Raw genomic sequence first — 27,583 nt, forward strand, 5'->3', positions numbered from 1 at the left:
TATTCCTACATTCCTATATTCCTACATTCCTATATTCCTGTATTCCTACATTCCTACATTCCTATATTCCTATATTTCTACATTCCTGTATTCCTGTATTCCTATATTCCTATATTCCTATATTTCTATATTCCTATATTCCTATATTTCTATATTCCTATATTTCCATATTCCTATATTCCTATATTCCTATATTCCTATATTTCTATATTCCTATATTTCTATATTCCTACATTCCTATATTCCTATATTCCTGTATTCCTATATTCCTATATTCCTACATCCCTACATTCCTTTATTTCTATATTTCTACATTCCTGTATTCCTATATTCCTATAATCCTATATTTCTATATTCCTACATTCCTGTATTCCTGTATTCCTATATTCCTATATTCCTATATTCCTATATTCCTATATTCTTATATTTCTATATTCCTACATTCCTGTATTCCTGTATTCCTATATTTCTATATTCCTATATTCCTATATTCCTATATTTCTATACTCCTATATTCCTATATTCATATTCCTATATTTCTATATTCCTATATTCCTATATTCCTACATTCCTATATTTCCATATTCCTATATTCCTATATTTCTATATTTCTATTTTTCTATATTCCTATATTCCTATATTCCTATATTCCTGTATTCCTGTATTCCTATATTTCTATATTCCTATATTTCTATATTCCTACATTCCTGTATTCCTGTATTCCTGTATTCCTATATTCCTATATTTCTATATTCCTATATTCCTATATTCCTATATTTCCATATTCCTATATTCCTACATTCCTATATTTCCATATTCCTATATTCCTACATTCCTACATTCCTACATTCCTATATTCCTACATTCCTACATTCCTGTATTCCTGTATTCCTGTATTCCTGTATTCCTATATTTCTATATTCCTATATTCCTATATTCCTATATTCCTATATTCCTACATTCCTACATTCCTTTATTTCTATATTTCTACATTCCTGTATTCCTATATTCCTATATTCCTATATTCCTACATTCCTATATTCCTGTATTCCTGTATTCCTATATTCCTATATTCCTATATTCTTATATTTCTATATTCCTGTATTCCTATATTCCTATATTCCTATATTTCTATACTCCTATATTCCTATATTCATATTCCTATATTTCTATATTCCTATATTTCTATATTCCTACATTTCTATATTCCTATATTTCTGTATTCCTATATTCCTACATTCCTATATTTCCATATTCCTATATTCCTATATTTCCATATTCCTACATTCCCATATTCCTATATTCCTACATTCCTATATTTCCATATTCCTATATTCCTATATTTCCATATTCCTATATTCCTATATTCCTACATTCCTACATTCCTGTATTCCTGTATTCCTGTATTCCTGTATTCCTATATTCCTATATTTCTATATTCCTATATTCCTGTATTCCTGTATTCCTGTATTCCTATATTTCTATATTCCTATATTCCTGTATTCCTATATTCCTACATTCCTACATTCCTATATTCCTATATTCCTATATTCCTGTATTCCTATATTCCTACATTCCTATATTCCTACATTCCTACATTCCTATATTTCTACATTCCTGTATTCCTATATTCCTTCATTCCTATATTCCTGTATTCCTACATTCCTACATTCCTATATTTCTATATTTCTATATTCCTATATTTCTATATTTCTATATTCCTACATTCCTACATTCCTATATTCCTGTATTCCTGTATTCCTATATTTCTATATAAATATTTATATATATATAGATATAAACATAAAAACATATAAATATACAAATACACAAACATATAAATACATTTGCATATTTGCACATTTGCATATTTATGCATATATATCTGTATTAATGCGTATAGAAGGGTGAAGGTGGGGAACCCAAATTGGTTACAGGACGAATTAATTAAATCACATCATAGAATGTTTTTATATTTACTATACTATATTTATATATTATATTATGTTAATATTAATAATAGTATATATATATTACATACATGCTATTATCATAAATCATAAATATTAAATAAAATCATAATATATAATATATAATAAATAATTTACTATATAAAATCATATAATAATTACATAATGATAATGATATTTAATCATTATATGCAACGTTTTTCATACATTTAATTCTACGTAATTATATATGTTATGTTATATAATAAAATTATGTTTAATATGTGTTATAAAAATATATTCTGTAATTATATTGTTAGAATATATAATATAATATAATATAATATAATATAATATAATATAATATAATATAATATAAATAATATAAATGATATAAATAATATGATATAATATAATATAGAATTTATATAATATAATATAATATAATATAATATAATATAATATAATATAATATAATATAATATAGTATAATATAATATAATATAATATAATATAAATATAATATAATAAACGATGCTATAATATAATATAACATAATATATAATAAATATTAATTTCTAATATATATGATTATAATATTATATTTTATTCATGTCAATTGCTCGACGATTTTTTAATTTCAAACATTCCTTTTTCCCTTTTATCTGTAATTTTTATTTTTTTTGCTTATTTTTTTTATTCTTATTTTTCGTTGCCGAATTTTTCGTTGCGAATATTTAAAATTTCCTTTTAAATATTTTTTTATTTTCAAATTTTCGTCTTCTTTTTACTCAGAAACATTTAAAAAATCAGTATATTTACTTTGTTAAATCTCTGCTTTTAATTAAACGACCTTTTAAAAATCGTTTTAATATCATCTACAATTTTTAAATTTTTTATTTTCACTTCCGGAATTCATCTGAAAAATTCCTTTTTTTTCCTTTTTTTCCCCTTTTAATTCATCAGAATGCAGACGATGTGAACTTACATTGGAAGCTGTGAAGTCGTAGTGGATGTAAATTCCTCCCTCGATCGTCCCTAAAAAGTGGAAAAAGAGATTTTTGTAGTGAAACAAAAAACCACTAAAATTCGTTATTTTTCGTGGGATTGACCCGGAGTGGCAAAATTTTCCTATTTTCCCCCACTTTGGGTCAATTTTTATTCTTTCAGAACCCCTTTCTGGGCTGAAAAAAATAAAAGCAAGCGATCCAACGCACTTCATTTCCCCAAAGAACAAAAAATAATCACAGAATCATAGAATGGCCAGGGTTGGAAGGGACCTCAAGGATGATGAATCTCCAACCCCCGCCAATGCAGGGCCACCAACCATCCCACCTAATGCCAGACCAGGCTGCCCAGGGCCCCATCCAACCTGGCCTTGAACACCTCCAGGGATGGACGGGGCTGAAGGAAGGGATGCGATTCAGAGGGACCTCGAGAGGCTGGAAAAGTGGGACTGGGTGAACCTGATGAGATTCAGTGTTGAACCTCATCAAAACGTCTGCAAAGTGCAGAGTTTTGCACTTGGGGTGGAGGAATCCCAAGCATCCCTACAGACTGGAAGGAGTAATCCTCGAGAGCAGCCCTATGGAGAAGGACCTGGGGGTCCTGATGGATGAAAAGCTGAACATGGGCCAGCAGTGTGCTCAGAAAGCAAATGGGATCCTGGGCTCCATCAGCAGAGGGGTGGCCAGCAGGGATGGGGAGGTGATTGTTCCCCTCTACTCTGCTCTTGTGAGGCCCCATCTGCAGCACTGCGTCCAAGTGTGGAGCCCCCAGGACAAAAAAGACAGGGAGCTGTTGGAGAGGGTCCAGAGGAGGGCCACAAAGATGATCAGGGGGCTGCAGCACCTCCCGTATGAGGACAGGCTGAGGGAGCTGGGCTTGTTCAGCCTGGAGAAAAGAAGGCTGCGGGGTGACCTGAAGGGAGCCTACAGACAGGAGGGGAATCAACTCTTTGAAAGGGGAGATAACTGCAGGACGAGGGGAAATGGTTTGAAGTTGAGGGAGCGGAGATTTAGGTTGGACATCAGGGGGAAATTCTCTACAGAGAGAGTGGTGAGGTGCTGGAACAGCTGCCCAGAGGCTGTGGGTGCCCCGTCCATCCCTGGAGGTGTTCAAGGCCAGGTTGGATGGGGCTCTGGGCAGCCTGGTCCAGCATTAGGTGGGATGGTTGGTGGCCCTGCGTGTGGCAGGGGGTTGGAGACTCATCATCTTTGAGGTCCCTTCCAACCCTGGCCATTCTATGATTCTGTAACCTCAGGATCCCAAGGTTGGGGAGGACCTAGGAGGTCACCCATCCCATCCATCCTCCCAACGCCGTCGCTCCCACCAAGCTGCTGACCCTCATCTCACAGCACCTCATCTTCAGCACCACCACAGATGGTGACTCCACGCCTTCCCTGGGCCATCCCACTGCCTCAACACTCTTGGAGAGAAAAAGCTTTTCCTTGTTTCCTTCCCTGCTACAACTTGTGGCCGTTTCCTCGGGTCCTGTTTGTTGCTTGGGAGAAGAAGCCAAACTCCTCCTCATCACAACCTCCCTTCAGGAATTTGCAGAGTGCAATGAGGTCTCCTCTCAGCCTCCTCTTCTCCAGACTCCAGGTCCTCCATGTCCCATTGGGTCCCCATGTCCCATTGGGTTCCTCCATGCCCCATCGGGGTCCTCCATTTCATTTTGGGATCCTCCATGTCCCATTGAGGTTCTCCATTTCATTTTGGGATCCTCCATGTCCCATTCAGTCCCCATGTCCCATTGGGGTCCTTCATTTTCCATTGGAGTCCCCCATGTCCCATTGGAATCCTCCATTTCCCCTTTGGGTCCCCATGTCCCATTGAGGTCCTCCATTTAGTTTTGGGGTCCCCCATGTCCTTTTGGGTCCTCCGGGTCCCCATGTCCCGTTGAGGTCCTCCATTTCATTTTGGGGTCCTCCATGTCCCATTGGTTCCCCATTGGGTCCCCATGGTGTCCCCATGATGTCCCCACTCCCTTCAGGAAGTTGCAGGGTGCAATGAGGTCTCCTCTGAGCCTCCTCTTCTCCAGACTCCAGGTCCTCCATGTCCCATTGGGGTCCTCCATTTCTCCCTGGAGACCCCATATCCCATTGGTATCCCAGTGTTTCAATGGGGTCTCCATGTCCCATCGGATCCTGCATTTCCCAACGGGGTCCTCCATGTCCCATCGGGGTCCTCCATGTCCTATCGCAGTCCTCCATTTCATTTTGGGGTCCTCCATGTCCCATTTGGATCCTCCATGTCCCACTGGGGTCCCCAGGTCCCACTGGGGTCCTTCATTTCCCATTGGGGTTCTTCATGTCCCATTGGCATCCCCATGTTCCATTGGAGTCCTCTATTTCCCATTGGCATCCCCATGTCCCATTGATGTCCCAGTGTCCTATTGGGGTCCTCCATGTCCTTTTGGGGTCCTCATGCCCCATTGGGGTCTTCTATGTCCCATTGGGGTCCTCCTTTTCATTTTAGGGTCCTCCATGTCCCATTGGGTCCCCATGGTGTCCCCATGAGGTCCCCACTCCCTTCAGGAAGTTGCAGAGTGCAATGAGGTCTCCTCTGAGCCTCCTCTTCTCCAGACTCCAGGTCCTCCATGTCCCATTGGGTCCTCCATATCCCATTGGGGTCCCCCGTGTCCCATTGGGATCCTCCATTTCATTTTGGGGTCCTCTATGTCCCACTGGATTCTCCATGTCCCATTGGTGTCCTCCATTTCCCACTGGGGTCCTCCATTTCCCATTGGGGTCCTTCATTTCCCATTGGGGTCCTCCATTTCATTTTGGGGTCTTCCATGTCCCACTGGGGTCCCAGTGTCCCATTGGGGTCCTCCATGTCCCATGGTGTCCCCATGATGTCCCCACTCCCTTCAGGAAGTTGTAGAGTGCAGTGAGGTCTTCCCTGAACCTCCTCTTCTCCACACTGACCCATCCCATCTCCCTCAGCTGCTCCCCGTAAGACCCCTTTGTGCTCCAGACCCCTCACCAATTTGTGGAAGGAAGGGGTGCCACTCAGAGGGGCCCCAAAAGATTGGAAAAGTGGGTGAATCTGATGACATTCAACACAGCAAAGTGCACAGGTTTTGCATCTGGGCTGGGGGAGTCCCAGGTATTTATAGGGACCGTGACACTCACCCGTGGATTCACCATCATCCCAGAAAAGCTCCCCCACTGCTGTCCCACTGTCGTCCAGTGCCACAATCAGCCCCAGTGCATTCCTGCGGCTGTGGGGCAAAAAACAGTGATTTTGGGGGTCATTTTGGGTTGTAGTGACGGTAATTAATGATCTTTTGGGGTCACAGTCGAGGTAATCGATGCTTGTTCGGAGGGGAACAGGGCTGTGAAATTTAGGGGGTTGAGTTGGAATGGTAAGAGTGGAGTAAGGATGGAGTAAGGATCGAATAAAAGTGTAGTAAGAGTGAAGTAAGAGTGGAGTAAAGGTGGAGTATAAATGGAGTACTGGAGTAGTAAGAATGGAGTAAGGAATGGGGTAAGAATGGAGTAAGGATTGAGCCTAGATTGAGAATGGGTGTTGTATTGATAGCGTAAGAAACAGGGTAAGACTGGAGTAAGGATGTAGAATGAGTGTAGTAAGGGAGGAGTAAGGATGGAGAAAGAGTGTAGTTAAGAGCTGAGTAAAGATGGAGTAAGAGTATAGAAAGGGTGGAGTAAGGATGGAGTATAAATTGGGTACAGGTGAAGTAAGAATGGAGTAAGGAATGGGGTAAGAGTAGAGTAAGGATTGAGCCTTGATTAAGAATGGGAGTAGTAACAATGGCATGAGAAACAGAGTAAGAGTGGAGTAAGGAAAGAGAAGGAGTGTAGAAAGAGTGGAGTAAAGATGGGGAATAAGTGGAGTAAAGATGGAGTAAAAGTGTAGTAAGGGAGGAGAAAGGATGGAGAAAGAGTGCAGTTAAGAACTGAGTAAATATGTAGTAAGGATGAAATATGGATGGAGTACAAATTGAGTACAGGTGTGGTAAGAGTGGAGTAAGGAGTGGAGTAGGAATGGAGTAAGGATTGAGCCTAGATTGAGTACAGCTGTAGTAAAGATGTCATAAGGAACAGAGTAGGAGTGGAGTAAGGATGGAGTTAGGTTGGAGTTAGGATGGATTAAGAGTGTAGTAATGATTGAGTAAAGATGGAGAAGGAGGGTAGTGAGGGAGGAGAAAGGATGGAGAAAGAGTGTAGTTAAGAACTGAGTAAAGATGGAGTAAGAGTGTAGTAAGAGTGTAGTAAGGGTGGAGTATAGATTGGGTACAGGTGTAGTAAGAATGGAGTAAGGAATGGAGTAAGAGTGGAGTAAGGATGGAATAAAGATGGAGAAGGAATGTAGTAAGGGTGGAGTAAGGATGGATTAAGAGTGTAGTAATGATTGAGTAAAGATGGAGAAGGAGTGTAGTGAGGGAGGAGAAAGGATGGAGAAAGAGTGTAGTTAAGAACTGAGTAAAGATGGAGTAAGAGTGTAGTAAGGGTGGAGTAAGGGTGGAATATAAATTGAGTACAGGAGTAGTAAGGAATGGAGTAAGGAATGGAGTAAGGAATGGAGTAAGGAATGGAGTAAGAGTGGAGTAAGGATGGAGAAGGAGAATGGTAATGTGGAGTAAGGATAGAGAAAGAGCGGAGTAAGAGTGGAGTAAGGATGGAGTAAAGATTGAGCATAGATTAAGAACGGGTGTAGTAATGATGGCATGAGAAACAGAGCAGGAGTGGAGTAAGGATGGAGTAGAGATGGAGTAACGATGGGGTAAAGAATGGAGTAGGAGCGTAGTGAGGGTTGAGTAAAGATGGAGTAGAGGCGTAGTAAGGATGTGGTAAGGAGGGTAAGGATGGAATAAGGATGATGGAGTAAGGATATGGTAAAGAGTTGGGGAACAGAGAAAGAAGGACAGAGTAGTGATACCACCAAATAATAATAAGACCCTCTGAAAAACAAACAAACAAAAAACCATTTTCCCCCAAATTTGGGGCAAAAAACGCTGTTTTTGGGGGCAGCACCTGGTAACAGTGGTGGTGTTGGGGCGCTGGGTGGGCACCACGTGTCCCCCCCGGAGGTGCAGCCCCATTTTGTCAGCAGGGAGGTAAAGCTCTGCGTTCTGCTTGCGGAACGAGATCCTGGCTCCCTATTTGGGTAGAAAAACAGGGAATTTGGTTACACTGCACTCTGCGGGCCAAAATCCTCCATTTATTCTTTTTTTATTATTATTTTCCAAACCATTCTCCATTTTCCCAATATTTTTCCAATATTTTCCCCGACATTTTTTCATTTTTCTCCTTTTTTTCCCTCCATTTCTGTCTTTTTTCCCATTTCCCCCTTTTTTCCCCCATTTCCCCCCCCTTTTTTCCCCCCTTTTTTCCTATTATTTTCATTTTTTTCTTCTGTTCATTTCAAATGTTTTCCATTTTTTTCAATTTTCCCCGATTCTTTCCAAATTTTGCCAATTTTTCCAATCTTTTCCAGATTTTTTCCATTCTTTCCATTTTTCCAATTTCAATTTCTTTCGATTTTTTTTCATTTTTTCTCCTTGTTTTTTCCTTTTCCCCCATTTTCCCCATTTTTTTCATTTTTTTCCCCAGTTTTTCAACTTTTTCCATTTCTTTTTCAACTTATTTTTCCCATTTTGCCCATTATTTTTCCCATTTTTTCCAATTTTTTCTCATTTTTCCCATTTTTTTCCCATCCTATCCCAGTATTTCCCATTTTCTCCCAATTTTCAAATTCTTCTTTTTTTTCCAAAAAACATTCATTTTTTCATTTAACACCGATTTTTTTTCATATTTTCATTTTTTCCATGTTTTTTGGTTTTTTTTTTACCCATTTTCCACCATTTTCCCTTTTCTCCTCTTGTTTTCGTTTTTCTATTTCTTCCTTTTCCCCTTCTTTTCTTTAAATTCCTTATTTTTTCCAACCCTTTCCATATTTTTCCATATTCTCCCCCTTTTTTCCCCCCCAAATCTTCCATTTTTTCCTAAACTACTCCGATCCCAAATCCTTCTCCATCTTTTCATTTCTCAATGCTTTGACATCTGCAGCCACAAAAGGAAACCATCACAAATCCTCTGATAATGCTAAAAAATCAGGATTTCTCTGTGTTTTGTTACCAAAATTGGGATTTTTTGAGCTGTCCCACTTACGCACCGTTTCGTAATCGTACCACACAGCATCAGGGATGTATGCTTGGATCACCTCCACCCCCTGAAAGGCAAAAATTGAGAAAAAAAATCCTCCTGGGAATGCAGATCAATCCAAAATTTCAAAATATGGACAAAAAAACCCACAATTTTTTCAAAAATTTCGAAGCTGTAAGCAGTTTTAACCATTTTTTAAGCATTAGAACCACAGTCTTCCAAAATTTCTAATGCATTTTGCGAGCTCTTAAATACACTTTGAAAACGGTTTTCACGATTCTGGAAAAGATTTCAAACAATTTTAAACATTTCTTTGCACTTCTTTATGATTTTTAAACAATTTTTAAGCAAATTGAAATACTTTCAGCCTGAAGGAAAACATGGGAATTTTTTAGAGAGGAGAAAATGAACATTTTTAAAGAGGAAATAGAAATTTCTGAAGAGGACAGACTGTAAAATTCTTAAGAATGGAAAACGGAGATTTCAGTGGAGGGAAAATGGAAATTCCAAAAGAGAGAAAATAGAAATTTAAATGGAGAGAAAATGGAGATTTCTAAATAGGGAAAACTGAGATTTCTAAAGAGAAAAAATGGAAATTTCCGTTGAGATCTGAATCGTGATCGAATCACATCAAGATCTGAAGCCCCAAATGATCCCCAGTAATCCTGAATAATCCTGAATAATCCTGAATAATCCCCAATAATCCCAAATAATCCTGCAGACAAGAGCAGCATCACCTACTGGGTCCATCACCGGGGTGATGAGCAACGCAGGGCCCCACAGGAACTGCTTGTCCACGCCCCACGTGGCTTCATCTGAGTAAAACCTGAACAAATGAGAGGGATTCGTTACTGCTAATGACAATCAGCACTGGTGTAATGGGATGAATTTGATTGGAGGGACGTTGGGTTGCTCAAAACCCCAACCAACGCTTTGCCCCCCTCCAAAAAAACAACAACAAAAAAATTCAATTTCTTCCTTTCTGCTTTTCAGAAATGTACAATTTGATTCCTAAATCCTGAAAATTTGGGAATTTACAAGGAATAAAAGAAAAGGGGGGGGGGGGAGAGGGGAAGATTTGGGACTGACTCGTGCATGAGGGGCCGTGCCACCGTGTCCCCCTGTGTGTGAGCTTTGTAGAAGAGGGTGTAGAGGTAGGGCAGCAGCGTGTAGCGGATATTCAGGTAATGGATGGAGGATGTCACCAAAATGGAGTCGGCGCCGAAGTAGGCTGGATCCTGGGGCTGGAAAGAGAGAATTGGAGGTTTTTAGGGTTTTTGGTACAAACTGTGGGGCAAAGAGCACGGTTCGAAACGTGGGAGGATGATTTGGGGTGAAATGTTGGGGAAATGGTGGAGAATGAGTTGGGTTTTGAACGGAGTTCGGTTCTGGGAAGATTGAAGTTGTGGAATTGACACCAAATATTCAGGGGAAAAGGGAAATTTCGAAATGGGAATTTCTGAAGAGGAGAAAATGGAAATTTCAATGTAGAGAAAGTGGAAATTCTGAAAGAGAGGAAGTGGAAATTTCACGGTAGAAAAAAATATGGAAATTTTGAGAGAAATTTCTAACGAGGAAGAAAGAGAAATTTCCAATGAGGAGAAAATGATATTTTCTAAAGAGAGAAATTTAAATTTCAATAGAAAATGGACAATTCTGATGAGAGAAAACAGAACATTTCAATGGGAAGAAAACTGGAAGTCGCTCCAACTTCAAATCAGCTTCGCTGATCGGTGGTAGAAGTTTAATTTCACGATTTCATTCACAACATTGAGATGCAACGATGGAAACCGGGGGGTTTGGTGGCACTTACAGAGCAGAGTTCGGTGTTGTGGTTCCTGGAAAAGGGGTAAAATGCTCCCACCTGCATCCAGCGCCTGCACAGCTCCTCTGTTGTGTTCTCAAAGAACCCACAGATGTCAGCACCGACCTTAAATATGGAGCAAAAACGTGAAATAAAATAAGAACAAAGGCACCAAAACAAACAAATATATATATATATATATATATGATTTTTTTAAAAAGGATTTTGAAACTTGAAAATACAAATTTCAAAATCCAATTTTCAACACCTGATTTTCAAAACCCAAATTTCTAAACCTCAACTTTTGAAAACCCAAATGATTTCAAAACCTAAATTTCTAAACCTCAACATTTCAAAACCCAAATGATTTCAAAACCCGAATGATTTCAAAACCCAAATTTCTAAACCTCAACATTCCAAAACCCAAATTTCAAAAATCCGTTTTTTTTTTTCCCTACAATCCGAATTTCAAATTCCACATTTCCAAATCCATTTTTCAAAGCCCAAATATAAAACTCGGATTTTCAAAATCCAACGACCAAAACCCAATGATCAAACACGGTTTTCAAAACCCAAAGTTCAAAAATTGAATTTTCAAAACTCAGTTTTCAAAACCAGTTTTCAAAGCCCAAATTTCAAAACCCAAATTTCAGAATTTCAAAATCCGATCTTCAAAACCCAGTTTTCAAACTTCAAAACTTCAGAATCCAACTTTTCGAAATCCAGTTTTCGAAATCCAGATTCCAAAACTAAGACTCCAAAATGGAATTAGGGTGAAATGAAATGATCTTTGAAGGTCATTCCATGATCCAAAGAGGTTCATACAGATGGATTTATGCGTATCAATTCTCACAAATTGGTTAAAAATCATTTTATAAAAAGCTAATTTCATACATAGGGGATTCCAAAGAGCCCGAATTCCAGAATTCCAGGGATTGACCACTTCAGCTGATCCCACGATGCTGTGTTGTCCCCCAACCAATGCCCTGAGTATTTCCCCGACCCCACAAACGTCGACCTCGAGAGGAGGAAACTTCGTTTGCCAGGAAACACAGTTTCGATGGCCCTAAAAAGCAAACAAACAAACAAAGATCCTTCAAAAAGGCAAAATTAGGTAAAAAAAAATCGAAGAATATTGATTTTTTGATATTCCAGAAGCACTTGCAGCATTCAAAGCATCCAAACTTTTCAATTCATATTTCAAGGTGAATTTCAAACATTTCAGTTCAAATTCTGATGCGAATTCTGAAGCATTTTGATTCCAATTTCAATCTGAATTTGAAAGATTTCCACTCAAATTTCCAGATGAATTTGAAAGGTTTCAACTCAAATTGCCAACATCCAGTCAAGTTTTCAAGGAACAATTCAAATTAAGAACAAAAAAAAAAACAAAAAAAAAACCAAAACAAAACAAAACCCACCTCAATTCTAAGATCAATTCAGTTTTTAAAAAATCAATTTAAATTTCAACTCGAATCCTCCAAAATTTAAATTCAAATTTTAAAAAATCAAATATCAATTTAATTCGAATTTTAGAGCATCTCATTCAAATTTCAAAATGTTTCATTCAAATTCGAATTCAGATCTCAAAAATTTCAGTTTAGATTTCAAATTTTGCGATTCAGAATCGAAAAACTCATTTCCTATTTCAAAATGTCATTCAAATTTCAATTCAATTTATATTAATACTGCTAATAAAAATGCCTAAATAGCAAAGACTTCACACTGAAATTCAAAGCACCTTATTCCAATTCTAGAACATTTTCTTCAAATTTGAATTCAGATCTCAAAACTTTAATTGGAGACTTCAAAATCTGTGATTCAGATTCAAAAAATGTATCTCCAATTTCAAAAAGGAATTCAAAATAAGATTTAAATTTCCTTCCAAATGTAAAAAAAAAAAAAAAAAGAAATTAAATCTCAAGGATTTTAATTCAGATTTCAAAGGATCTCATTCCAATTTCATAACATTTTGTTCAAATTTCAATTCTGATCTCTAAAATTTCAGTTCAGATTTCAAAATTTCCACTCAGATCTCAAGATTGCCAAATCAGATTTGAAAAATTAATCTCCAATTTCAAAAATGAAATTTAAATATGACTCAATTTTGCATCCAAATGTAAAAAAAACACCTTTTAAAAAAAACCAACTGAAATCTCAAGCATTTCAATTCAGATTTCAAAGCATCTCAACCCAATTTCGAAAGATTTTGTTCCAATTCCAAGTCTGATCTCAAGAACTTCAGTTCAGGTCTCAAAATTTCCAAATCTAATTCGAAAAACTAATTTCCAATTTCAAAATGAAATTCAAAATATGATTCAGTTTTCCATCCTAATGTCAAAAAATGCCAACAATTTAAATCTCAAGGATTTCAATTCAGATTTCAAAGCATCTCAACCCAATTTCAAAAGATTTTGTTCCGATTTAAATTCTGATGTCTAAAATTTCTGTCCAGATTTCAAAGTTCCCATTCAGATCTCCAAATTTCCCACTCAGAGCTCAAAATATCAAAACCAGACTTGAAAAACTGACCTCCAATTTCAAAATGAGATTCAAAATGCGATTCAAATTTCCATACAAACGTATGTATGTACACAAATACATAATTTTCCACACAAATGTATTCAGGCATATAAAAACAATTAAAATCTCAAGGATTTCAAAAGATCTCATCCCAATTTCAAAACATTTCATTCCAATTTCAATCGAAATTTCATAGCTTTCCATTCAGATCGCAAACTTTCCCGTCCGGATCTCAAAATATCAAAACCAAATTTGAAAAACTGATTTCCAATTTCAAAATGCGATCCAAGACATGATTCAAATTTCCATACAAATTTTCCACGCGAAACTTTCCGTTCAGATCTCCAAGTTTCCCATTCAGGTCTCAAAATTTCCCACTCAGATTCGTGAAACTCACTTCCAATTTTTTGACAGACAATTGAAAACATGATTCCCACTTCAATTCCATTTTCCAAAGATTCCATCCCAAGCCCACACCCAATTTGCGTTCCTCGTTAATTAAAATCAATCAAAATTAAGGACGTGCTGTACTGCCCCCTTTTTTTTTGAGGGGGGGGAGAGGAATTGTCCTTACTGCTGCGTGGAGAGGATCATGGAATATCCGTAGAGGTTGTGGGTGTCGTACTGCCGGCCCCACTGCTGCACTGCATCCATGCACAGCGTCTTGGAGAACAGCAGCCTCTCCACCACGTCTGCCAGCAGAGCCCCAATTAACTGCCGTGCCGCTAATTACAACCTCCTGCTTTCCAACCTATTAAATCCTCTTATTTTAAAACCTTCTACTTTGGAACTTATCATTTTTAAGCGTTTTCTTTTTCTTTCCTTTCCCTTTCATTTTCCTTTCCTTTCCTTTTTTCCTTTCCTTTTTTCCTTTCTTCCTCTCCTTTCCCTTTTTTTCCTTTCTTCCTTTCCTTTCCTTTTTTTTTTTTTTTCATTTCTTCCTTTCCGTTCTCTTTTTTTCCTTTTTTTTCCTTCCTTTTTTTTCCTTTTTTCCTTCCCTTTTTTCCTTCCCTTTTTTTCCTCTCCCCTCCCCTCCCCTCCCCTCCCCTCCCCTCCCCTCCCCTCCCCTCCCCTCCCCTCCCCTCCCCTCCCCTCCCCTCCCCCCACTGCAAACCTCCTCTTTTTAACCCCCACTCCAACATTCCATTTTCAAACCCTCCCATTCTCACTTCTCTCCCCCAAAACCTCCGTTGCCAACCTCCCAATTTTCAAACTTCGCGTTTCGACTCATTCACTCTTCTTGTGACGCTCAACCGACAACAGAACCCCCATAAAAATTGGCAGCGAAGTAGATCTACGTCCCTTCCGTCCCCAAATTTGGAGTTTTTCACCCCAAAAATCCAATGGACTCACGGGGTGTGTATGGGGGGAAATTCCACTCGTTCTGCTCGCAGCCGCTGCGGGATCCGGCCACGAAACTCGCCACCTCGTTCATGTCCTGCCAATGAGGAGCAATTAAAACTCATTTATTCCAACCCTCCCCAATTTCCAACCCTCCCCAATTTCCAACCCTCCCCAATTTCCACCCCCCCACCTCCCCAATTTCCAAATCTCCCCAATTATTAAACTTCCCCATTATTAAACCTTTCCATTTTCAAACCAATTTCCATTTCCAACACTCCCCATATCCAAGGCCCCGAATGGGGAAAATGAGAAAAATGAGGGGTGGGGGATAAAAAAAGGTCGATTTTATGTCGAAATTTCAGATCTGAGATTCGCTGCCCCAAAAATCGTCACGCGGGGGAGGAAAAATAATTAAAATGATTTAATAATGATATTAATAAAGTGATAAGAAGAAAAATACAATAAGGAGAGCAGTTATAAGAATATTCAATACTAATAGTAATAAAATAATTATAAAAAAATATAATAAGAAGAACATTTATAAGAATAATGTATTCTAACGACACGAAAGACTGTTTAATAATATTAGCAATAAAATAATAATAAAAAAATAAAATAATAGGAACAGTTATAAGAATAATGTATTGATTATAACTGTAAGAGAGATTAGTTAATGATAATAGTAATAAAATAATGGTAATAAAGATAAAATAATCATCTATGCAGATCTGAGATTCGGAGCCCCAAAAATCGTCACGCGGGGAGGAAAAATAATTAAAATGATTTAATAATGATATTAATGAAATGAGAAGAAGAAAAATACAATAAGGAGAGCAGTTATAAGAATAATGTAACTGCAAGAAAGATTACTCAGCAATAATATTAATCAGATAATTATAATAAAATATAAGAGCAATTATAATAATAATAATAATAAATCCCCCCCCTCCAAAAAAAAAAAAATGGGGGCGATAATTAAAAAAAATAATAAGAAATAAATAACGAATCACAACAAATTAAAGGGGGGAAAAATAAAATCAACGACAATCAGGAAGATCGTTAAAACCCTAATTAAACCCCCAACCCCCCCCAACCCCCCCAACAATAATAATAATAAATGCCCCCCTCAAAAAAAAAAAAATGGGGGCAACAACGGAAGCGATAAATAAGAAAAATAATAAGAAATAAATAACGAATCGTGACAAATTAAAGGGGGGAAAAAAATAATTGATGACAATCAGGAAGATCATTAAAAATTAATAATTAACCCACCCCCCCAAGCCCCCCAAAGCCCCCCAAAAATAATAATAATAAATCCCCCCCCTCCAAAAAAAAAAAAATGGGGGCAACAACGGAAGCGATAAATTAAAAAAAATAAGAAATAAATAACGAATCGCGACAAATTAAAGGGGGAAAAAATTAATTGATGACAATCAGGAAGATCATTAAAAATTAATAATGAACCCAACCCCACCAACAATAATAATAATAAATCCCCCCCTCCAAAAAAAAAAAAAATGGGGGCAACAACGGAAGCGATAAATAAAAAAAATAATAAGAAATAAATAACGAATCGCGACAAATTACAGGGGAAAAAAATAATTGATGACAATCATGAAGATCTTTAAAAATTAATAATTAACCCCAACCCCCCCAACAATAATAATAATAAATCCCCCCCCTCCAAAAAAAAAAAAAATGGGGGCAACAACGGAAGCAATAAATTAAAAAAAATAATAAGAAATAAATAACGAATCGTGACAAATTAAAGGGGGGAAAAAAATAATTGATGACAATCATGAAGATCTTTAAAAATTATAATTAACCCACCCCCCCAAGCCCCCCAAAGCCCCCCAACAATAATAATAATAAATCCCCCCCTCCAAAAAAAAAAAAAATGGGGGCAACAACGAAAGCGATAAATTAAAAAAAATAAGAAATAAATAACGAATCGCGACAAATTAAAGGGGAAAAAAAAAAATCAATGACAATCAGGAAGATCATTAAAAATTAATAATTAACCCCAACCCCCCCAACAATAATAATAATAAATCCCCCCCCTCCAAAAAAAAAAAAAATGGGGGCAACAACGGAAGCAATAAATTAAGAAAAATAATAAGAAATAAATAACGAATCGCGACAAATTAAAGGGGGAAAAAAAATAATTGATGACAATCAGGAAGATCATTAAAAATTAATAATAATTAACCCACCCCCCCAAGCCCCCCAAACCCCCCCAACAATAATAATAATTAATCCTCCCCTCCAAAAAGAAATGGGGGCAACAACGGAAGCGATAAATAAGAAAAATAATAAGAAATAAATAACGAATCGCGACAAATTAAAGGGGAAAAAAAAAAATAAATGAACGACAATCAGGAAGATCATTAAAAATTAATAATAAAACCCCCCATCCAACCCCCCCAACCCTCCCAACCCCCCCCCACCCCCCAGGGGGGCGAATTGGGGCCGCCCTTACGATCCAGATGCCGTCGTAGGGAACGGTGGAATGGAAAATTCTGCACTCCTCCACCCACCAGCGAGTGACGGCTGAGCTCGTGAAGTCAGGGAACACAGTGGGACCCGGCCAGACCTGGGGGAAATGGTGGGGAAATGGTGGGGAAATTGGGGGAAATGGGGGGGAAATGGGGGGGAAATTGGGGGGGAAATTGGGGGGAAATGGGGGGTAAATTGGGGGTGAAATGGGGTAAATTGGGGGAAATGGGGGGGAAATGGGGGGGAAATGGTGGGGAAATTGGGGGAAATTGGGGGGGGAAATGGGAGGGAAATGGGGGGGAAATGGGGGAGGACAAAAAAAAGGGAATGCGCGTATGGGGAAATGGGGAAATAAGGGGAGGAAAGGGGAAAAGGCCGAGCTCGTGAAGTCAGGGAACGCTGTGGGACCCGGCCAGACCTGGGGGAAATGGTGGGGAAATGGTGGGGAAATGGAGGGAAATGGGGGGGAAATGGGGGGGAAATTGGGGGGAAATTGGGGGGAAATTGGGGGGAAATTGGGGGGGAAATGGGGGGTAAATTGGGGGTGAAATGGGGGAAATAGGGGGAAATGGGGGGGAAATAGTGGGGAAATTGGGGGAAATTGGGGGGGGAAATGGGAGGGAAATGGGGGGGAAATGGGGGAGGAAAAAAAAAGGGAAGTGCGCGTATGGGGAAATGGGGAAATAAGGGGAGGAAAGGGGAAAAGGCCGAGCTCCTGAAGTTGGGGAACACTGTGGGACCCGGCCAGACCTGGGGGAAATGGTGGGGAAATGGGGGGGAAATGGGGGGGAAATCGGGGGGGAAATGGGGGAGGACAAAAAAAAAGGGAAGTGCGTGTATGGGGAAATGGGGAAATAAGGGGAGGAAAGGGGAAAAGGCCGAGCTCCTGAAGTGGGGGAACACTGTGGGACCCGGCCAGATCTGGGGGAAATGGTGGGGAAATGGTGGGGAAATGGTGGGGAAACTGGGGGGAAATTGGGGGGAAATTGGGGGGGAAATGGGGGGGAAATTGGGGGGGAAATGGGGGAGATTGGGGGAAATGGGGGGGAAATGGGGGGGAAATAGTGGGGAAATTGGGGGAAATGGGGGGAAATTGGGGGGGAAATGGGGGAGGAAAAAAAAAGGGGAAGTGCGCATAAGGGGAAATGGGGAAATAAGGGGAGGAAAGTGGAAAAGGCCGAGCTCGTGAAGTCGGGGAACACTGTGGGACCCGGCCAGAACTGGGGGAAATGGTGGGGAAATAGTGGGGAAATTATGGGGAATTGGGGGGGAAATGGGGGGGAAATGGGGGAGGACAAAAAAAAGGGAATGCGCGTATGGGGAAATGGGGAAATAAGGGGAGGAAAGGGGAAAAGGCCGAGCTCCTGAAGTCAGGGAACGCTGTGGGACCCGGCCAGACCTGGGGGAAATGGTGGGGAAATGGGGGGGAAATGGAGGGAAATGGGGGGGAAATGGGGGGGAAATTGGGGGGAAATTGGGGGGAAATTGGGGGGGAAATGGGGGGTAAATTGGGGGTGAAATGGGGGAAATAGGGGGAAATGGGGGGGAAATGGGGGGGAAATAGTGGGGAAATTGGGGGAAATTGGGGGGGGAAATGGGAGGGAAATGGGGGGGAAATGGGGGAGGAAAAAAAAAGGGAAGTGCGCGTATGGGGAAATGGGGAAATAAGGGGAGGAAAGGGGAAAAGGCTGAGCTCCTGAAGTTGGGGAACACTGTGGGACCCGGCCAGACCTGGGGGAAATGGTGGGGAAATGGGGGGGAAATGGGGGGGAAATCGGGGGGGAAATGGGGGAGGACAAAAAAAAAGGGAATGCGTGTATGGGGAAATGGGGAAATAAGGGGAGGAAAGGGGAAAAGGCCGAGCTCGTGAAGTTGGGGAACACTGTGGGACCCGGCCAGAACTGAGGGAAATGGTGGGGAAATGGTGGGGAAATTATGGGGAATTGGGGGGGAAATAGGGGGGAAATTGGGGGAGGAAAAAAAAAAGGGGAAGTGCGCATAAGGGGAAATGGGGAAATAAGGGGAGGAAAGGGGAAAAGGCCGAGCTCGTGAAGTTGGGGAACACTGTGGGACCCGGCCAGACCTGGGGGAAATGGTGGGGAAATGGTGGAGAAATTGGGGGAAATGGGAGGGAAATAGGGGGGAAATGGGGGAGGAAAAAAAAAGGGGAAGTGCGCATAAGGGGAAATGGGGAAATAAGGGGAGGAAAGGGGAAAAGGCCGAGCTCCTGAAGTCAGGGAACACTGTGGGACCCGGCCAGACCTGGGGGAAATAGTGGGGAAATGGTGGGGAAATTGGGGGGGAAAATGGGGGGGAAATGGGGGAGGACAAAAAAAAGGGAAGTGCGTGTATGGGGAAATGGGGAAATAAGGGGAGGAAAGGGGAAAAGGCCGAGCTCGTGAAGTCAGGGAACACCGTGGGACCCGGCCAGACCTGGGGGAAATGGTGGGGAAATAGTGGGGAAATGGGGGGAAATGGGGGGGAAACTGGGGGGGAAATGGGGGAGGACAAAAAAAAGGGAATGCGCGTATGGGGAAATGGGGAAATAAGGGGAGGAAAGGGGAAAAGGCCGAGCTCGTGAAGTCAGGGAACGCTGTGGGACCCGGCCAGACCTGGGGGAAATGGTGGGGAAATGGTGGGGAAATGGAGGGAAATGGGGGGGAAATGGGGGGGAAATTGGGGGGAAATTGGGGGGAAATTGGGGGGGAAATGGGGGGTAAATTGGGGGTGAAATGGGGGAAATAGGGGGAAATGGGGGGGAAATAGTGGGGAAATTGGGGGAAATTGGGGGGGGAAATGGGAGGGAAATGGGGGGGAAATGGGGGAGGAAAAAAAAAGGGAAGTGCGCGTATGGGGAAATGGGGAAATAAGGGGAGGAAAGGGGAAAAGGCTGAGCTCCTGAAGTTGGGGAACACTGTGGGACCCGGCCAGACCTGGGGGAAATGGTGGGGAAATGGGGGGGAAATGGGGGGGAAATCGGGGGGGAAATGGGGGAGGACAAAAAAAAAGGGAATGCGTGTATGGGGAAATGGGGAAATAAGGGGAGGAAAGGGGAAAAGGCCGAGCTCGTGAAGTTGGGGAACACTGTGGGACCCGGCCAGAACTGAGGGAAATGGTGGGGAAATGGTGGGGAAATTATGGGGAATTGGGGGGGAAATAGGGGGGAAATTGGGGGAGGAAAAAAAAAAGGGGAAGTGCGCATAAGGGGAAATGGGGAAATAAGGGGAGGAAAGGGGAAAAGGCCGAGCTCGTGAAGTTGGGGAACACTGTGGGACCCGGCCAGACCTGGGGGAAATGGTGGGGAAATGGTGGAGAAATTGGGGGAAATGGGAGGGAAATAGGGGGGAAATGGGGGAGGAAAAAAAAAGGGGAAGTGCGCATAAGGGGAAATGGGGAAATAAGGGGAGGAAAGGGGAAAAGGCCGAGCTCCTGAAGTCAGGGAACACTGTGGGACCCGGCCAGACCTGGGGGAAATAGTGGGGAAATGGTGGGGAAATTGGGGGGGAAAATGGGGGGGAAATGGGGGAGGACAAAAAAAAGGGAAGTGCGTGTATGGGGAAATGGGGAAATAAGGGGAGGAAAGGGGAAAAGGCCGAGCTCGTGAAGTCAGGGAACACCGTGGGACCCGGCCAGACCTGGGGGAAATGGTGGGGAAATAGTGGGGAAATGGGGGGAAATGGGGGGGAAACTGGGGGGGAAATGGGGGAGGACAAAAAAAAGGGAATGCGCGTATGGGGAAATGGGGAAATAAGGGGAGGAAAGGGGAAAAGGCCGAGCTCGTGAAGTCAGGGAACGCTGTGGGACCCGGCCAGACCTGGGGGAAATGGTGGGGAAATGGTGGGGAAATGGAGGGAAATGGGGGGGAAATGGGGGGGAAATTGGGGGGAAATTGGGGGGAAATTGGGGGGGAAATGGGGGGTAAATTGGGGGTGAAATGGGGGAAATAGGGGGAAATGGGGGGGAAATAGTGGGGAAATTGGGGGAAATTGGGGGGGGAAATGGGAGGGAAATGGGGGGGAAATGGGGGAGGAAAAAAAAAGGGAAGTGCGCGTATGGGGAAATGGGGAAATAAGGGGAGGAAAGGGGAAAAGGCTGAGCTCCTGAAGTTGGGGAACACTGTGGGACCCGGCCAGACCTGGGGGAAATGGTGGGGAAATGGGGGGGAAATGGGGGGGAAATCGGGGGGGAAATGGGGGAGGACAAAAAAAAAGGGAATGCGTGTATGGGGAAATGGGGAAATAAGGGGAGGAAAGGGGAAAAGGCCGAGCTCGTGAAGTTGGGGAACACTGTGGGACCCGGCCAGAACTGAGGGAAATGGTGGGGAAATGGTGGGGAAATTATGGGGAATTGGGGGGGAAATAGGGGGGAAATTGGGGGAGGAAAAAAAAAAGGGGAAGTGCGCATAAGGGGAAATGGGGAAATAAGGGGAGGAAAGGGGAAAAGGCCGAGCTCGTGAAGTTGGGGAACACTGTGGGACCCGGCCAGACCTGGGGGAAATGGTGGGGAAATGGTGGAGAAATTGGGGGAAATGGGAGGGAAATAGGGGGGAAATGGGGGAGGAAAAAAAAAGGGGAAGTGCGCATAAGGGGAAATGGGGAAATAAGGGGAGGAAAGGGGAAAAGGCCGAGCTCCTGAAGTCAGGGAACACTGTGGGACCCGGCCAGACCTGGGGGAAATAGTGGGGAAATGGTGGGGAAATTGGGGGGGAAAATGGGGGGGAAATGGGGGAGGACAAAAAAAAGGGAAGTGCGTGTATGGGGAAATGGGGAAATAAGGGGAGGAAAGGGGAAAAGGCCGAGCTCGTGAAGTCAGGGAACACCGTGGGACCCGGCCAGACCTGGGGGAAATGGTGGGGAAATAGTGGGGAAATGGGGGGAAATGGGGGGGAAACTGGGGGGGAAATGGGGGAGGACAAAAAAAAGGGAATGCGCGTATGGGGAAATGGGGAAATAAGGGGAGGAAAGGGGAAAAGGCCGAGCTCCTGAAGTCGGGGAACACTGTGGGACCCAGCCAGACCTGGGGGAAATGGTGGGGAAATGGGGGGGAAATGGGGGGGGGAAATGGGGGGGAAATTGGGGGGGAAATGGGGGAGGACAAAAAAAAGGGAAGTGCGCATATGGGGAAATGGGGAAATAAGGGGAGGAAAGGGGAAAAGGCCGAGCTCGTGAAGTCAGGGAACACTGTGGGACCCGGCCAGACCTGGGGGAAATGGTGGGGAAATGGTGGGGAAATTGGGGGGAAATCGGGGGGAAATGGGGGAGGACAAAAAAAAGGGAATGTGCGTATGGGGAAATGGGGAAATAAGGGGAGGAAAGGGGAAAAGGCCGAGCTTGTGAAGTCGGGGAACACTGTGGGACCCGGCCAGACCTGGGGGAAATGGTGGGGAAATGGGGGGGAAATGCTGGGGAAATTATGGGGAATTGGGGGGGAAATGGGGGAGGACAAAAAAAAAGGGAATGCGTGTATGGCGAAATGGGGAAATAAGGGGAGGAAAGGGGAAAAGGCCGAGCTCGTGAAGTCAGGGAACACTTTGGGACCCGGCCATATCTGGGGGAAATGGTGGGGAAATGGCGGGGAAATGGGGGGGAAATGGGGGGGAAATTGGGGGGGGAAAGGGGGGGAAATGGGGGGGAAATGGGGGAGGAAAAAAAAGGGGAAGTGCGCGTATGGGGAAATGGGGAAATAAGGGGAGGAAAGGGGAAAAGGCCGAGCTCATGAAGTCAGGGAACACCGTGGGACCCGGCCAGACCTGGGGGAAATGGTGGGGAAATGGGGGGGAAATTGGGGGAAATGGGGGGAAAATGGGGGGGAAATGGGGGGGAAATGGGGGAGGACAAAAAAAAGGGAATGCGCGTATGGGGAAATGGGGAAATAAGGGGAGGAAAGGGGAAAAGGGGGGAGAAAGGGGGGAGAAAGGGGGGTGAAAGGGGAGAAAGGGGGAGAAAGGGGGAGAAAAGGGGAGAAAGAGGGAGAAGAGGGGGAAAGGGGGAAAGGGGGAAAGGGGGAAAGGGGGGGGAAGGGGAAGAAAGGGGAAGAAAGGGGAAGAAAGGGGACGAAAGGGGACGAAAGGGGACGAAAGGGGGGGAAGGAGGAAAAGGGGAGAAAAGGGGAGAAAAGGGGGGAAAGGGGGGAAGAAAGGGGAAGAAATGGGGGGGGAATGGGGAAGAAAGGGGGGAAGGGGAAATGCGCATCTGGGGAAATGGGGAAATAAGGGGAGGAAAGGGGGAAAAGGGAAAAAGAAGGGGGGGGAAGGGGAGGGAAAGGGGAAAAAATGGGGAGAAAGGGGGGAGAAAAGGGGGAGAAAGGGGGAAAAGGGGAAAAAAGGGGGGAAGAAAGGGGAAAAAATGGAAGAAAAGGGGAAAAAAGGGAAGAAAAAGGGGGGAAATGGGGGAAAAACGGGGGGAAAGGGGGAGAAAGGGGAGAGAAAGGGGGAAAAGGGGGGAAAACGGGGGAACAGGGGGGGAAACGGGGGAACAGGGGGGAAGAAAGGGGAAAAAGGGGGAAAAAGGGGAAAAAGGGGAGGGAAGGGGGGAAAAAGGGGGGAAATCCACATCCGGGGAAATGGAGAAATGGGAAACAAAGAGGAAAAAAGGGAAAATCTGCATCTGAGGAAATAGGGAAAAAATGGGAAAAAAGGGGAAATCCGGATCTGGGGAAATGGGGGAAAAAAAGTGGAAATCTGCATCATGGGAAAAGGGGGAAATGGGAAAAGAGGGAAAATCCCACAATAATAGGAAAAAAGGGGGAAAAAGGGGGAAAAAGGGGGAAAAAGGGGGGAAAAGGGGGAAAAAGGGGGAAAAGGGGGGAAAAGGGTGGAAAAAGGGGGGAAAAGGGGGAAAAGGGGGGAAAGGGGGGAAAAGGGGGGAAAAGGGGGGAAAAGGGGGAAATCTGCATCTGGGGAAATAGGGAAATAATGGGGAAACAGGGAAAAACTGCCGTCTGGGGAAATGGGGGAATGGGAAAAAAGGGGGAAAAAAGCAAAAATCCCATCTGGGGAAAAGGGGGAAATGGGAAACAAAGGGGGAAAAAGCAAAAATCCACATCTGGGGAAAAGGGGGAAATGATGGGAACAAAAAATGGGGGGGGGGGAAGAGAAGGGAAAATCCGAAACTGGGGAAATGGGGGGAAAAAAAGGGAAAATCCACATCTGGAGAAAAGGGGGAAATAATGGGAAAAAAAGGGAAAATCTGCATCATGAGAAATGGGGAAATGGGGAAAAAAAGGGAAAATCTGCATCATGGAAAAAAGGGGAAATGGGAAACAGGGAAATCTAATTTAAAAATATGTTTTGGGGGGGTTTATTAAAGGTTTTTTTAGGGGTTTTAATGTGGGAGTTGTGGGTTTTTTGGTTATTTTTAAAGATTTTTTTCTAGTTTTTTTTTTTTTTTAAGATTTTCTTCGAGTTTTAAAGATTTCTTTAAGGTTTTCTGAAAGATTTTTCAATGCTTTCATTAACGATTTTTTTACTTTAAAAAAAAATGTGATTTAGTTGTGTTTTTTTAAGATTTTAAACAAATTTTTGAATCTTTTTTTTACGTCTTTAGAAGATTTTTAAGGTTTTTTAAAGACTTTTTAAGGGTTTTCTTGAAGATCTTTTTTTTATTACAGCTTTTTTAGGGTTTTTTTAAAGACCTTTCTAGAGTTTTTAAGATTCTTTTAGGGATTTTGTAGAAGATATTTCAAGATTTTTAACGTTTTTTAGGTTCTTTTTTAAAGATTTTTGAAGAGTTTTAAGAAATATATTTATACGTTTTTTTAATGATTTTTTTAGAGTCTATTTCAGGATTTCTTTGGATTTTTAATGATTTTTAAATGATTATTTTTTAGGGTTTTTTTTGTGTGTTTTTTAGGATTTTTTTCGAAATTTTTTTAGCATTTTGGGGGTTTATCTAAAGACGTTAAAACATTTTTTCCTTAGGATTTTTTTAAAGATTTTTTAGGATTCTTTTTAGGAATTTTGGAGATTCTTGTAAAGATTTGGGTTTTTTTTAGGACTTATAGGGCGTTTTTTTAGGACTTTTTTTCAGGATTTTCTGTTAGGATTCCTTAGGATTTTTTTTTAAAGATTTTCTGGGATTTTTTGTTAGGATTTCTTAGGATTTTTTTTTAAAGATTTTCTGGGATTTTTCGTTAGGATTCCTTGGGATTTTTTTCAAAATGATTTTCTGGGTTTTTTTGTTAGGATTTCTCAGGATTTTTAAAATTTTTTTTTTCTGGGATTTTTTGGTAGGTTTTCTTAAGATTTTTTTAAAAGATTTTCTGAGATTTTTTGTTAGGATTTCTCAGGATTTTTTTAAAAAGATTTTCTGGGATTTTTTGTTAGGATTTCTTAGGATTTTTTCAAAATGATTTTCTGGGATTTTTTTTTAGGTTTTCTTAGGATTTTTTTAAAAGATTTTCTGGGATTTTTTGTTGGGTTTTCTTAGGATTTTTTTGAAAAGATTTTCTGGGATTTTTTGTTAGGATTTGTCAGGATTTTTTAAAACGACTTTCTGGGATTTTTTGTTAGGATTCCTTAGGACTTTTTCGAAAAGATTTTCTGGGATTTTTTGTTAGGATTTCTCAGGATTTTTTCAAAAAGATTTTCTGGGATTTTTTGTTGGGATTTTTTAGGATACTTCCGCAACTTCTTCCAAAATAGCCCCAAAAATTGGAAATATTTCTCCCAGATTTCCCCCAAATGACCCCAACAGTGCAAGGTCTGACCCACAGGAACACCCTCACCTCTCCCACCAGCGGTGTGACGCCGTCCGATGCGTTGACCCAAACTTTCAGGCTCTCTCCTCTCTCATAGGTTTCATAGGGTGACCCGTCTGAGAGGGGCTCCGTGCTGATGGCAGCGTCCTAAAATGGGGAAAAACCAACCGAAATAAAGAGGGAGATGATTCCCAAAAGCCTGGGTTTGTTTTTTGAAGGAAATAATGGCTCCCATTCAACGGTGAATATTGCGGTGTGCGTCTTCGTTTGTGTCTGTGTCAGTGTTTAGAAGGAAGAATAGGAAAAAGGAAGATGAAGGAATTCAGGAAAAGGGGGAGAAGGGAAAAAAGTGAAAATGGGGAAAAAAGGAGAAGGGGATGGGGAAGGGGAAGGGGGAGGGGAGGGGGAGGGGGAGGGGGAGGGGAAGGGGAAGGGGGAGGGGAAGGAGAAGGAGAAGGAGAAGGAGAAGGAGAAGGAGAAGGAGAAGGAGAAGGAGAAGGAAGAGGAAGAGGAAGAGGAAGAGGAAGAGGAAGAGGAAGAGGAAGAGGAAGAGGAAGAGGAAGAGGAAGAGGAAGAGGAAGAGGAAGAGGAAGAGGAAGAGGAAGAGGAAGAGGAAGAGGAAGAGGAAGAGGAAGAGGAAGAGGAAGAGGAGGGGGAAGAGGAAAAGGAAAAGGAAAAGGAAAAGGAAAAGGAAAAGGAAAAGGAAAAGGAAAAGGAAAAGGAAAAGGAAAAGGAAAAGGAAAAGGAAAAGGAAAAGGAAAAGGAAAAGGAAAAGGAAAAGGAAAAGGAAAAGGAAAAGAAGAAGAAGAAAAAGAAGAAGAAGAAGAAGAAGAAGAAGAAGGAGAAGAAAAAGAAGAAGAAGAAGAAGAAGAAGAAGAAGAAGAAAAAGAAAAAGAAAAAGAAAAAGAAAAAGAAAAAGAAAAAGAAAAAGAAAAAGAAAAAGAAAAAGAAAAAGAAAAAGAAAAAGAAAAAGAAAAAGAAAAAGAAAAAGAAAAAGAAAAAGAAAAAGAAAAAGAAAAAGAAAAAGAAAAAGAAAAAGAAAAAGAAAAAGAAAAAGAAAAAGAAAAAGAAAAAGAAAAAAAGAAAAAGAAAAAGAAAAAGAAAAAGAAAAAGAAAAAGAAAAAGAAAAAGAAAAAAGTACGAAGGAAAAAGAGGAAAGGGGGAAAGGGAAGAGGAAAAAAAGGAAAAGGGGGGAAATGGGGGGAAAAAGGAAAAAGGGGAGAAGAGTGGGGAAGAAAAAAAGGGAGGAAAAGAAAAAAGGGGGGGGAGGAAAAGGGGGGGAAGGAAAATCAGAAAGAAAAAAAAAAGAAAAGAAGGAAACAAAAGGAATAAAAAATGAAAACGGGAAAAGGAAAAACTGAAGAAAAAAAGGAAAATGAAAAGAAAAGAAAAAAAGAATGGAAAAAGGGAAAAAAAGGAAAATAAAGAAGATTGTTTCCCTCTTTTTTTTTTCTTTTCTGATTTTCCTTTCCCTCCCTTTTTCCTTTCCCCCCCCCCTTTTTATCTTCCCCCCCTTTTTCCTTCCCCCCCCCCTTTTTTCTTTTCCTCCCTTTTTTCTTCCCCCCCTTCTCCCCTTTTTCCTTTTTCCCCCCATTTTCCTTTCTTCTTTATTTCTCCTTTTCTCTCTCTTTTTTCTT

General features: G+C 41.7%; 1 protein-coding gene across 1 annotated transcript in view; it reads right to left on the minus strand.

The window, feature by feature from the left end:
• The window catches only part of LOC116235911 (maltase-glucoamylase-like), a 116,801-nt gene that overhangs the window by 45,770 nt on the left and 43,448 nt on the right, over nucleotides 1–27,583 (minus strand). The window contains exons 12-23 of the mRNA XM_090129526.1: nucleotides 25,974–26,093; nucleotides 17,233–17,346; nucleotides 14,763–14,847; nucleotides 13,984–14,101; nucleotides 11,781–11,952; nucleotides 10,896–11,012; nucleotides 10,172–10,326; nucleotides 9,824–9,908; nucleotides 9,093–9,149; nucleotides 7,952–8,076; nucleotides 6,089–6,177; nucleotides 2,938–2,987 (exon numbers count right to left, since the gene is read on the minus strand). Coding sequence (XP_089985652.1) covers nucleotides 2,938–2,987; nucleotides 6,089–6,177; nucleotides 7,952–8,076; nucleotides 9,093–9,149; nucleotides 9,824–9,908; nucleotides 10,172–10,326; nucleotides 10,896–11,012; nucleotides 11,781–11,952; nucleotides 13,984–14,101; nucleotides 14,763–14,847; nucleotides 17,233–17,346; nucleotides 25,974–26,093 — 1,287 coding nt within the window. The remainder of the gene's footprint in view (nucleotides 1–2,937; nucleotides 2,988–6,088; nucleotides 6,178–7,951; nucleotides 8,077–9,092; nucleotides 9,150–9,823; nucleotides 9,909–10,171; nucleotides 10,327–10,895; nucleotides 11,013–11,780; nucleotides 11,953–13,983; nucleotides 14,102–14,762; nucleotides 14,848–17,232; nucleotides 17,347–25,973; nucleotides 26,094–27,583) is intronic.

This window comes from Phasianus colchicus, chromosome 36 (genome assembly GCF_987193195.1).
Source record: "Phasianus colchicus chromosome 36, bPhaCol1.hap1.1, whole genome shotgun sequence".
Lineage (NCBI taxonomy): Eukaryota > Metazoa > Chordata > Aves > Galliformes > Phasianidae > Phasianus > Phasianus colchicus.